This window comes from Hyperoodon ampullatus, assembly GCF_949752795.1.
Source record: "Hyperoodon ampullatus genome assembly, chromosome: 7".
In the NCBI taxonomy this organism is placed as follows: domain Eukaryota; kingdom Metazoa; phylum Chordata; class Mammalia; order Artiodactyla; family Ziphiidae; genus Hyperoodon; species Hyperoodon ampullatus.
This window is the reverse complement of record NC_136920.1, coordinates 56,937,058-56,950,077: the sequence shown is the minus strand read 5'-3', so window position 1 is coordinate 56,950,077 and position 13,020 is coordinate 56,937,058. Positions and strand designations below refer to the sequence as shown.

Genomic DNA, 13,020 nt, shown 5'->3' with positions numbered 1-13,020 from the left:
AAGGTCAATATAAGGTAGCCTGGGTAAATCAGAGTGCACAGGACTGTTAACAGGAGGGCAGGGAGCCAAGGTGGAGCCTGCTGGACCTGACATGAATATCTGCTCTAATGGATCCTACACAAGTTTGTCCACTCACACAGCCTTCAGCCTCCAGAGAATGTAATCTTTCTTTGATGGTCACTAGTTAAAGCTGATTGCAGTTGCTATCGAGGGTCTAATTTACCTGCCTTTGACAAATTTCCAGTTGTACTTTGCTTGTCCATTTGTAGTATGCTTTACTGATCCTCTTCAGCAACTCAAGAATCAGCAGTGACAGAGGCCACACTTACAGACCAGGGTGACCCTGGAGTTGCATCAGTTTATTAGTGCTTCTAGTTATTTTCTGGGAAACGTAAGAACCTGAAGCAAAGGACCATCTTAATTAAAGTGTTTTTAATATGACAGATTGTATAATGACAAGTTTGACTCAGATATAACCTGTACTTTGTAAATACAACATATTCTATAAAGAAAAGAGCCTGCGATTAGAACTCACAAATTTAGATTCTGGTCCCTGGACTCCACCTCTTCACCCTTGGCTAGGCCACTTAGCCTCCTACTTACCTTCCAGGGTGAATGGAGCAGGTGGGCCAATACTCTCAAAAGTGCCCTCAGCTCTGACTTGAATCCCGTGATCCTAAGAGTAGTTGATAGGATGATTGGGAGGAGGAATGGAAGAAACTTTTCCATTCTTAGACTTAAGAGCTTTTAGACTTGACTCTTAGACTTTTCAGACCTCAGAATGTCAGGCTTCAGCTGTGTCCTGTGTTTACATCATAACATCTATTTTGGAAAAAAACTGGCAAGGTTTATAGATGAGGATGGAAAAGTACTTAGGTTGTTCTTGCAACTAGAAGCCCATAATCAGGTTTTTATCCTTTCCTTAGAGGTATATATTGCAAGACTCACTGTAAGAAACAATATTATTACTCATATTAAATATTCAGGTAGCTTTTCCACATCTTTGAAAGAGTTGTATTTTCTTCTAGGAAGGAAGATTTTATTTTTGACATGGTGGTGCCCTTTTTTTAAGCTCTTAATCTAGTTTTTTTTTTTATGTCAGTGAAACCTTAGCATTTAAAAATGAATTGAAATATCGTTAACTAGTCCTATAGAGATTTTTGACTACATAAGCCAGAATTCTAAAGTTAAGTCTTTGATGTATATGTGCATTTTAAATTTCTTATTTTTTCAATTCCTCTTGACCAGTTCTTTTTGTAGTCAAATTCATTGTAATCCCATCACGAAAGTGTTGATCTTGTAGTAAACTTTATTGAAGCATTGTATTAATGCACATTCCCTCACGGTAACAGACGCTTTGTATCAAACCTATCATGCAGCTCAGCTCAAGTCCCATATGGAACTAATAAGCCACGCAATAAGTGGCCTTGTGTAGATGAATATGGCTGGGAAGGGTGAGAGAGAGAGAGAGAGAGAGAGAGAGAGTATGTGTGTGTGTGTGTGTGTGTACACGTGCACACGCACACATGTGTTGTCTAAACTGAATTTCTTCTGCCAAAACCTAAATGACAGAATGATTCTTGAGCCCCCAGAGTCTTTACCAGCCTGGAAAAATTGGGTGTTTGAAAAATAAAAATAACATTGAGCACTTTGATATTAAATTAGGCCTCAGCTCAATAGGAGGATGCTCACTGAGTACAAGAACTCAGCATTTATTTCTCAAAAGTACAATCACACTTTATTTTAAAATAATGATTTCCAGAGCTGCAACTGGTCTTAACCTAGTCAGCGGAGCACCATTAATCAAGCGGTATGAACTAGTTAATTTCAATTACAAGAGCTCTAACATCGTAGTTGATCTGTCTATATATAGTGATTTGAGATGAAACCAGCATGTGGCTTTGGAAAAATACTGTATTTTTATACAAAAAGATGGTGTGGGAGAAGAAAACAGAAGATAATGAATGGAACTGACATGGTTATAGTGTCTGTTGAGGGCTGAATGTATTCATTGCTCTGGTTTTCTCTCTTTCTTTCTTTCTATCTATCTATCTATTTATTTATTTATTTATAGTTCCAGTAACCATAAAGCTAGATCTTCCTTGTTATTTTAGTGTAGGGATTTTCTTCTGCTAGTAGACAGTAGCACTTATTCATTTTTCTGGGGAAATGACTGAACATTGCTTCTCCCTACTTCCCATCTAATTTATCATCTATGTGTAGTTTTCACCTACTAGCCTACTATAGAGTTGCACAGAAATTTAATTGCTCCCATGGAGTTCTAAACCAATCAGAGTAGAGCTGAAATTCAAGCTAATTGAAACCAAAATTCCACTTAAAACTGCTTAGACTCTTTGGGTGGTGGTGCAGTAGGAAGTTGTTACAAAAGGTGTTTATTTCAGAGACTAATCTGCAGCAGTTAGACAGACCCAAAGCAACATTTTATTTGCCTGGATTTCTTGGCATCTGCCTTCCCCAATAAGAATTGAGAGCAGAGGGAGCTGCATTTAGGGAAGTGTGGTATTTATTGGTAGTAGTTGGGAAGGGTAGGTTTTGATGGAATGTTGGAGAAAGATTTCTTAGAGAAAAGCGTACTTTCGTCTTTTAACCTATCCTTCACAGCTGCCCCTGGAGTTGTTTTCCCCATTCACTTTCCTGCTTAAAACCCTGTAGTAGATTCTTACTGCTGTCAAGGAAGATAAATCCGAATTCTTGAGCTAAGTGCTCTAGTCCCTCAGTAGTTTTAATGAATGCTTTCTAAAAATCAGGCCTCAGGAATTTCCATTCTCTATAAAAATCCTGATTGAACTCTTACAACAATTTTATGAGACAAATATTGTTGGTCCTGTTTTATAGACAAGGCACAGATTGGTTCTGTACCTTGTTCAAGGTTACATACATTATATGGTGAGAACAGACTATGAGTCCAGCCAGTCACTCAGAAGACAGAGAGCTAATTCACAGTGCCTAGCCTAGTGGACACTAAATAAATATTTGCTGTATGAATAGGATGTGTAGGAACTTAGTAAATGTAGCTCTTTCTCTCCTTTCCCTATCCTTGTTCTTTCTTTCCCCCTTGGCCTCACTCCTCCTTTAACTTTTGTTTTTACTAATACCTTACCAGGGAGCTAACTTGTTAAAGAATTACTTAATAAACATATAGATTTGTTCCTTTCCTGAAGTATTTACATTTTAATACCGGGTCATCTCTACCTGACATTAGAGCATTAGACTGAACCCCATTTTACTCTCCATTTTTGGACACTTCCCTTAAGGTGTCCAGGAATGTATCTTCTGGAGACTCTTCCATCAGACCTACCCCTCAATGAATACGTAAAGATTTGACACCCTCTTAGCCAACTTTGACTTCTGACACCATCAGAAGTGAGCAAAACCTGAAATGGGGCTGAGCGGACCGATGTTCCTTCATCACTCAGATTGTGAATGTGTGCTACCCTAACCATATTTTTATCTCAAAATCCATAGATGTATGGTTCCTGTAACTTATAGAGCATTTAAAGTGGACTCGTAGAACTTTGAAAGGCTCTTGGAGATGACCTAGTCCAGGGGGCTTTAAACTCCAGATGGGAATGCCTCCTTGGCTCTAACTCTACTCCCCAACAACTGCCTACAGTTAGAGCAGTTTCCTATTTGTTTCACACTTTGGGCTTCTACATAATATTTCATGTGAATGAAGGATTCCAGGGCTACCAGAAAAAGAAGTTTGAAAATTATTTGACTAGCCCAGGCAGGGAAGGGACTTACTCGTAGCCATACAGCAGAGCTGTGTCTTTCATCCAGGTCTTCTGACCACCCGCATCATGAGTCGATCTTTCCACTTCACTGTGTAATTATTTTAAAGATATTGATACATATATGTGGGGTTTTTTTACTTTATTTTATTTATTTTATTTTTGGCTGCGTTGGGTCTGTGTTGCTGCGTGCAGGCTTTCTCTAGTTGCAGCAAGCGGGGGCTACTCTTTGTTGCGGTACATAGGCTTCTCACTGCGGTGGCTGCTCTTGTTGTGGAGCACAGGCTCTAGGTGTGCGGGCTTCAGTAGTTGTGGCTCGTGGGTTCTAGAGCGCAGGCTTAGTAGTTGTGGTGCACAGGCTTAGTTGCTCCACGACATGTGGGATCTTCCCGGACTAGGGCTCGAACTCATGTCCCCTGCATTGGCAGGTGGATTCTTAACCACTGCGCCACCAGGAAGGCCCTGTATATGTGTTTATTGCTGCCTCTCTCGAGTGCTTGTAGTCAGAAACTTAGTAAATTAGTAAATATTAGCTTTTAAAAAGGTGCACTATGTACTTAAGATTTTTTCCCCTTTGATTTGAATTCTGTTGTTTTCCTTTTCTGATTCTAATCATAGTTAGTTAAGTGATAAGCCATTTTTGAGCACCAGTTTTATGCTCAGCTTAGTGATAGATGCTATGATAATGATATAATATATAGAGAGAGTATATATGTAGCATGATGATAATAGGTATAGTTTATTGAGCATTTACTATGTACCAGATAACGTTTTGGGCCCTCTACATACTTTATCGTATTTAAACTTTATAACAGCTCTGCAAGGCAGATAACATCCCATTTACAAGAATTGACTTACCCAAAGTCAAACAACTAATAAATGACAGCACTGGTATTTCAAACCCAGATTGTCTGCATCTATGCTCATTCCAGTGTGTCAAGATGCCTCTCATTCCCTCCCATACAGCATTAATTTTAACTTACTAATTAATTAATTAACAAATATGTTTTAAGTATCTATTCAGTTAGTTTAGGCTTTCCAAAGACAGCAAATGGAAATGTGGTGTAGGAAGGGATTTGGCAGAGGGGTAAAGTGCCCCCTATCCTGGAGTAATCAGAGACCTTCCTACAGGAAATGGAACTGGTGTTGGCTCTTTGAGAATGGACAGAATATGACCAGAAGGAGCAGAAGCAAGAAGAACTACAATCCTGCAGCCTGTGGAACAAAAACCACATTCACAGAAAGACAGACAAGATGAAAAGGCAGAGCGCTATGTACCAGATGAAGGAACAAGATAAAACCTCAGAAAAACAACTAAATGAACTGGAGATAGGCAACCTTCCAGAAAAAGAATTCAGAATAATGATAGTGAAGATGATCCAGGACCTCGGAAAAAGAATGGAGGCAAAGATCGAGAAGATGCAAGAAATGTTTAACAAAGATCTAGAAGAATTAAAGAAGAAATAAACAGAGATGAACAATACAATAACTGAAATGAAAAATACACTAGAAGGAATCAATAGCAGAATAACTGAGGCAGAAGAACAGATAAGTGACCTGGAAGGCAGAATGGTGGAATTCACTGCTGAGGAACAGAATAAAGAAAAAAGAATGAAAAGAAATGAAGACAGCCTAAGAGACCTCTGGGACAACATTAAACACAACAACATTCGCATTATAGGGGTCTCAGAAGGAGAAGAGAGAGAAAGGACCCGAGAAAATATTTGAAGAGATTATAGCCAAAAACTTCCCTAACGTGAGAAAGGAAATAGCCACCCAAGTCCAGGAAGCACACAGAGTCCCATACATGATAAACCCAAGGAGAAACACACCAAGATACACAGTAATCAAATAGGCAAAAATTAAAGACAAAGAAAAATTATTGAAAGCAGCAAGGGAAAAACGACAAATAACATACAAGGGAACTCCCATAAGGTTAACAGCTGATTTCTTAGCAGAAACTCTACAAGCCAGAAGGGAGTGGCATGTTATACTTAAAATGATGAAAGGGAAGAAACTACAACCAAGATTACTCTACCTGGCAAGGATCTCATTCAGATTCGATGGAGAAATCAAAAGCTTTACAGACAAGCAAAAGCTAAGAGAATTCAGCACCACCAAACCAGCTCAACAACAAATGCTAAAGGAACTTCTCTAAGTGGGAAACACAAGAGAAGAAAAGGAGCTATAAAAGCAAACCCAAAACGGTTAAGAAAATGGTAATAGGAACATACATATTGATAATTATCTTAAACGTGAATGGATTAAGTACTCCAACCAAAAGACACAGGCTTGCTGTGACCCATAAATATATGCTATAAGAGACCCAATTCAGACCTAGGGACACATACAGACTGAAAGTGAGGGGATGGAAAAAGATATTCCATGCAAATGGAAATCAAAAGAAAGCTGGAGTAACAATACTCATATCAGATAAAATGAAACTTTAAAATAAAGAATGTTACAAGAGACAAGGAAGGACACTACATAATGATCAAGGGATCAATCCAAGAAGAAGATATAACAATTATAAATATATATGCACCCAACATAGGAGCACCTCAATACATAAGGCAACTGCTAACAGCTATAAAAGAGGAAATCGACAGTAAAACAATAACAGTAGGGGACTTTAACAGCTCAGTTACACCAATGGACAGATCATCCAGACAGAAAATTAATAAGGAAACACAAGCTTTAAATGACACAATCGACCAGATAGATTTAATTATATTTATAGGACATTCCATCCAAAAACAGCAGAGTACACTTTCTTCTCAAGTGCACAAGGAACATTCTCCAGGATAGAGCACATCTTGGGTCACAAATCAAGCCTCAGTAAATCTAAGAACATTGAAATCATATCAAGCATCTTTTCTGACCACAATGCTATGAGATTAGAAATCACTCACAGGGGAAAAAAACGTAAAAAACACTAACACATGGAGGCTAAACAATACGTTACTAAATAACCAAGAGATCACAGAAGAAATCAAAGAGGAAATCAAAAACTACCTAGAGACAAATGACAATGAAAACATGACAATCCAAAACCTATGGGATGCAGCAAAAGCAGTTCTAAGAGGGAAGTTTATAGCTATACAAGCCTACCTCAAGAAACAAGAAATATCTCAAATAAATGATCTAACCTTACACCTAAAGGAACTAGAGAAAGAAGAACAAACAAAACCCAAAGTGAGCAGAAGGAAAGAAATCATAAAGATCAGAGCAGAAATAAATGAAATAGGAACAAAGAAAACAGTAGCAAAGATCAATAAAACTAAAAGCTGCTTCTTTGAGAAGGTAAACAAAATTGATAAACCATTAGCCAGACTCATCAAGAAGAAGAGGGAGAGGACTCAAATCAATAAAATTAGAAATGAAAAAGGAGAAGTTACAACAGACACCACAGAAATACAAAGCATCCTAAGAGACTTCTACAAGCAACTCTATGCCAATAAAATGGACAACCTGGAAGAAATGGACAAGTTCTTAGAAAGGTATAACCTTCCAAGACTGAACCAGGAAGAAATAGAAAATATGAACAGACCAATCACAAGTAATGAAATTGAAACCGTGATTAAAAATCTTCCAGCAAACAAAAGTCCAGGACCAAATGGCTTCATAGGTGAATTCTATCAAACATTTAGAGAAGAGCTAACACCCATCCTTCTCAAACTCTTCCAAAAAATTGCAGAGGAAGGAACACTCCCAAACTCATTCTATGAGGCCACCATCACCCTGATAACAAAACCAAACAAAGATACTACAAAAAAAGAAACTTACAGACCAATATCACTGATGAATATAGATGCAAAAATCCTCAACAAAATACTAGCAAACAGAATCCAGCAACACATTAAAAGGATCATACACCATGATCAAGTGGAATTTATCCCAGGATGCAAGGTTTCTTCCATATATGCAAATCAATCAGTGTGATACACCATATTAACAAATTGAAGAAGAAGAACCATATGATCATCTCAGTAGATGCAGAAAAAGCTTTTGACAAAATTCAACACCCATTTATGATAAAAACTCTCCAGAAAGTGGACATAGAGGGAACTTACCTCAACACAGTAAAGGCCATATACGACAAACCCACAGCAGACATCATTCTCAATGGTGAAAATCTGAAAGCATTTCCTCTAAGATCAGGAAGAAGACAAGGATGTCCACTCTCACTACTAATATCCAACAGTTTTTGGAAGTCCTAGCAACGGCAATCAGAGAGGAAAAATAAATAAAAGGAATACAGATTGGAAAAGAAGAAGTAAAACTGTCACTGTTTGCAGATGACATGATACTATACATAGAGAATCCTAAAGATGCCACCAGGAAACTACTAGAGCTAATCAATGAATTTGGTAAAGTTTCAGAATACAAAATTAATGCACAGAAATCTCTGGCATTCCTATACACTAATGATGAAAAATATGAAAGAGAAATTAAGGAAATACTCCCATTTACCATTGCAACAAAAAGAATAAAATACCTAGGAATAAACCTACCTAGGGAGACAAAAGACCTGTATGCAGAAAACTATAAGACACTGTTGAAAGAAATTAAAAATGAAACCAACAGATGGAGAGATATACCATGTTCTTGGATTGGAAGAATCAATATTGTGAAAATGACTATACTACCCAAAGCACTCTACAGATTCAATGCAATCCCTATCAAATTAACCAATGGCATTTTTTACAGAACTAGAACAAAAAATCTTAAAATTTGTATGGAGACACAAAAGACCCCGAATAGCCAAAGCAGTCTTGAGGGAAAAAAACAGAGCTGGAGGAATCAGACTCCCTGACTTCAGACTATACTACAAAGATACAGTAATCAAGACAATATGGTACTGGCACAAAAACAGAAATATAGATCAATGGAACAGGATAGAAAGCCCAGAGATAAACCCATGCAGCTATGGTCAACTAATCTATGACAAAGGAAGCAAGGATATACAATGGAGAAAAGACAGTCTCTTCAATAAGTGGTGCTGGGAAAACTGGACAGCTACATGTAAAAGAATGAAATTAGAACACTCTCTAACACAACACACAAAAATAAACTCAAAATGGATTAGAGACCTAAATGTAAGACCGGACACTATAAAACTCTTAGAGGAAAACATAGGAAGAACACTGTTTGACGTAAATCACAGCAAGATCTTTTTTTTTTTTTTTTTTTTTTTTTTTGCGGTACGCGGGCCTCTCACTGCTGTGGCCTCTCCCGCTGCGGAGCACAGGCTCCGGACGCACAGGCTCAGCGGCCATGGCTCACGGGCCCAGCCGCTCCACGGCATGTGGGATCTTCCCGGACCGGGGCACGAACCCGTGTCCCTTGCATCAGCAGGCAGACTCTCAACCACTGCGCCACCAGGGAAGCCCGCAAGATCTTTTTTGATCCACCTCCTAGAGCAATGGAAATAAAAACAAAAATAAACAAATGGGACCTAATGATATTTAAAAGCTTTTGCAAAGCAAAGGAAACTACAAACAAGATGAAAAAACAACCCTCAGAATGGGAGAAAATATTTGCAAACAAATCAACGGACAAAGGATTAATCTCCAAAATATATAAACAGCTCATGCAGCTCAATACTAAAAAAACAAACAACCCAATCCAAAAATGGGCAGAAGACCTAAATAGACATTTCTCCAAAGAAGACATACAGATGGCCAAGAAGCAGGTGAAAAGCTGCTCAACATCACTAATTATTAGAGAAATGCAAATCAAAACTACTATGAGGTATCACCTCACACCATTTAGAATGGGCATCATCAGAAAATCTACAAACAACAAATGCTGGAAAGTGTGTGGAGAAAAGGGAACCCTCTTGCACTGTTGGTGGGAATGTAAATTGATACAGCCACTATGAAGAACAGTATGGAGTTTCCTCAAAAAACTAAAAATAGGGCTTCCCTGGTGGCGCAGTGGTTGAGAGTCCGCCTGCCAATTCAGAGGGGACACGGGTTCGTGCCCTGGTCCGGGAAGATTCCACGTGCCATGGAGCAGCTAGGCCCGTGAGCCATGGCCGCTGAGCCTGCACGTCCGGAGCCTGTGCTCCGCAACCAGAGAGGCCACAACAGTGAGAGGCCCGCATACTGCAAAAAAAAAAAAAAGAAAAGAAAAGAAATATTAATATAAGTGTATTATTTAGAAATATGAAGGTAAAGAAGAAACAACTAAAAGTGGTCGCTACTGAAGAGCAAAGAACTGGTTTTTCATTGTAAGCCTTTCAGTAGGTTAGACTTAAAACAGTACATGTACTTTATTTTAAATTTTTAATATATTATTTTTATGTATGAATTTCTATTTTAGTTCTGTATGTTGAAAGTTAAAAGGGCTACATGATAGAAAGAATTCAGAGTTGTTATTGAGAGGTTCTAGCCTTGGCTTTGTCCCTTATCAGCTTTGAGACCTTGGGCAGGACACTTGTCTTACTGAGTCTTAGTTTCTTCATTTATGAAAGGATGGAGGTTGGAAAAGATAATCTCCATGATCTCTTTAAGCTAGATATCCCAAGATTCTATGATAAAGATAATAATGCTATGCAACAAATGAAGAGTTAAGACTTGGGTGGAGGCTTGAAATTCCCACATTTTCCTTTTTTAGTTGAAATCAGACTTGGAGAGAAATTTTCACTGTGGTCTCTGAAAAGAATTCAACACCCACCTTCCATTGTGGAGCCTGGGACAGGCAATTGACTACGTACTGGCTCAGGGACACATAGCTTAGTGTTATTTTAGTATGGGGTGGTTTTATTTTTTTTGATATTTAATATTTCTCAGTATGAATCACAGGTGAAATTTTCATGCCATGTGTAAACAATTTCACTTTTTTATTGAAACAATGAATCCAGGAATGTCATATTGGGATGTCAGCCATTTTACTTTTATCAATGTATGGAAAAATGCTTTTATATTAATATAAGAAATGATGTCATTTAATATGGAGGAGATCTTATAATTCAAGGTCAGCAAATCTCAGAGGTGATTTAGGTCACCAAGCTAGCTTTGGAAAAGGAAAAGAATATTTTCCTTTTGTCTCCTCAAGATTTTGTTTTTTTTCAACCAATTTTCCTCTTAGACTTTGGGGTAGCTGGTGTAGTGGCATGGTTGTGAAAAGGAGACTCTGACTAATATCTTTGCCATTGAAACATGTGGCTTTGGAGAATTTCCTTGCTCTTTTTCTCGGCTTCAGTTTTCCCATCTGCACAAGAAAAGGATTGGCTTAAATAATATTCAGGATACCTTTTAGCTTTAACATTCTATGTTTCTACCTCCTTATTTTATGTGTGTATTCAGACCATTCAAGAGACCTGATTAGGTTTGGGGGTTTCTTTTTAAAGTTCAGTGTAGTGAGATTGAACTCTCTCTGTTAAATGTCACTCACTCACACTTAAGTGAAAAATCAATAGAGTACAAGATACAAACAAAAGAAAACTTACTTTGATTTTTTGTTGATAGTGGTTTAATTTTTTAAAAGAGGAAAATATTTAAAAGTTTAACTTAGCCACTTTTAAATTAGGTGCTAGAAAAGTAAAACCTCAATACAGATGACCCTTCATATCTGTACATCAGTATGCAGTTTACAGAGTCCTTTCTTCATATATATTATGTCATTTGAAAAATACATTTCTACAGGGCTTGTATACTTACTGTGTATTTGATGCTGTGTGTGTGAGTGTGTGTATGAATATGCACATATACTTACCTCGGGTCTCTATTATGTTTAGTGAAGGAAGCAAACGGTCTTCAGAGACAAAGTGAGAGGAGACGGGAACAGACAGATGAAAACCATTTAGTAGGTTACACAAGGCACATAAAAGGACACATAATTTTAGAAAATCAGCCTCTAGCAGAAATAAGTAAAGCTAAGAGCAGATCTTGCCCACAGGCCATAGTTTCCTCATACTAGCTCTATAGCTCTGTACTCTGGTCCTAGAGAAAGAGGAAAGTTACAGGCACAAGAGAAATAACATAAAGCACAGCCTCTGTCAAAAGTGACTTGCTGTTTGTTTAATAAGCATTGACTGAGCACTAGCACTGTGTCAGACACTTGGGGATCAGAGATGGATACAACATGACCCTTATTCTTGATTCTACAAAGGGAAAAGTGTCAGTGTAAAAAGGGCAGAGTGTGTAATACCAACCTTCAGTACCTAAAATGAAATACTGGTTTTATGGTATATGTCCCTGGAGTTGATGTTAGCAAACTCTACAGGGGTCTTGGAAATATCCTGATTCCACAGGTGGTGGTTCTTAGTCTTCTCCAACGTTAGAGGGCAAGGGAGCAGGAAATGAGGAGGCTACCTTTAAACACCTTCCAAAAAGTGAGGTTGATGATGTTGGGATCGTACACCCACATTTCCTCTTTCAGCGTTTAAAATGGGGCGGGGGGGACTTGTTTAGTGAATCATGTTTGGGAAGCATTGCCTAGTATCTGCCAAAATTTCTTTTAATTCTGTTTTTCCACCTTTGCAGCTAAGATATCAACATGGACTAGGGACTCCAGACTTGAGGCAAACCCTCCCTAACCTGAAAAACTTCATGGAGCACGGACTAATGGTCAGGTGGTGAGTACCTTTATCTCTCACACCCAGAAACTGCAATGTGGATAATAATCCTGAGAAACTTGCCTGACTTCCACACCACTCCACACCTTCCTTCTGGGTTTTCTTCTGTAATAAGATATCTGAAGAAAAGGAAAGGCAGCCATCATACTTGTGTAGGTCTAAGCTCCAGTCTGGCTAAGAGGGCGAAGCACCCACGAAGGGGGGCGGGTTCAAAGGGATATTGTTGGACATGGGAAGGTTGGCGGGACAAGGAATCCTTGAGAGCTTGGCTGAAGCAGAGACTGGAGGATAGCCACGTGATTTGTAAAAGGGGGACATGGAGCCCCCAGGACTTTTCCAAAGAACAAGCGAAGGACAGAATAAGCATCAGGATCAGTGGTTGTGAGAGTGAAGGGAAGAAAGCACACAAGGAATAGGTCAGGCTGTCAGGACCTAGTCTGAGACCAAGAGACACACACATACTGGAACGTTTCTCGTATGTGATGTCAGTGCCTATTGTGCCATAAGGGCAAGCTGCTGCCTAAAAGTGCTTTGTCAGGATGGACATGACACTCTTCCAGAGACAAAGGGAGAGGGAAAGTGAGGCAAAGAAAACATTAGATGATTCGTTTGACTTAAATAAATGGAAAGCCGTTGGCTCAAGTCATTTAGTAATTTGAATCCTTGGATGATGGGCAATGACTT

At 38.6% G+C, this 13,020-nt stretch overlaps 1 protein-coding gene across 2 annotated transcripts in view; it reads left to right on the top strand.

The window, feature by feature from the left end:
• UVRAG (UV radiation resistance associated) overlaps positions 1-13,020 on the top strand; it is a gene marked incomplete at both ends in the record, with an annotated part of 308,282 nt that overhangs the window by 270,441 nt on the left and 24,821 nt on the right. For both annotated transcript variants that reach the window (XM_079707490.1, XM_079707489.1), the window contains one exon: positions 12,245-12,336. In XM_079707490.1, coding sequence (XP_079563616.1) covers positions 12,245-12,336 — 92 coding nt within the window. The remainder of the gene's footprint in view (positions 1-12,244; positions 12,337-13,020) is intronic.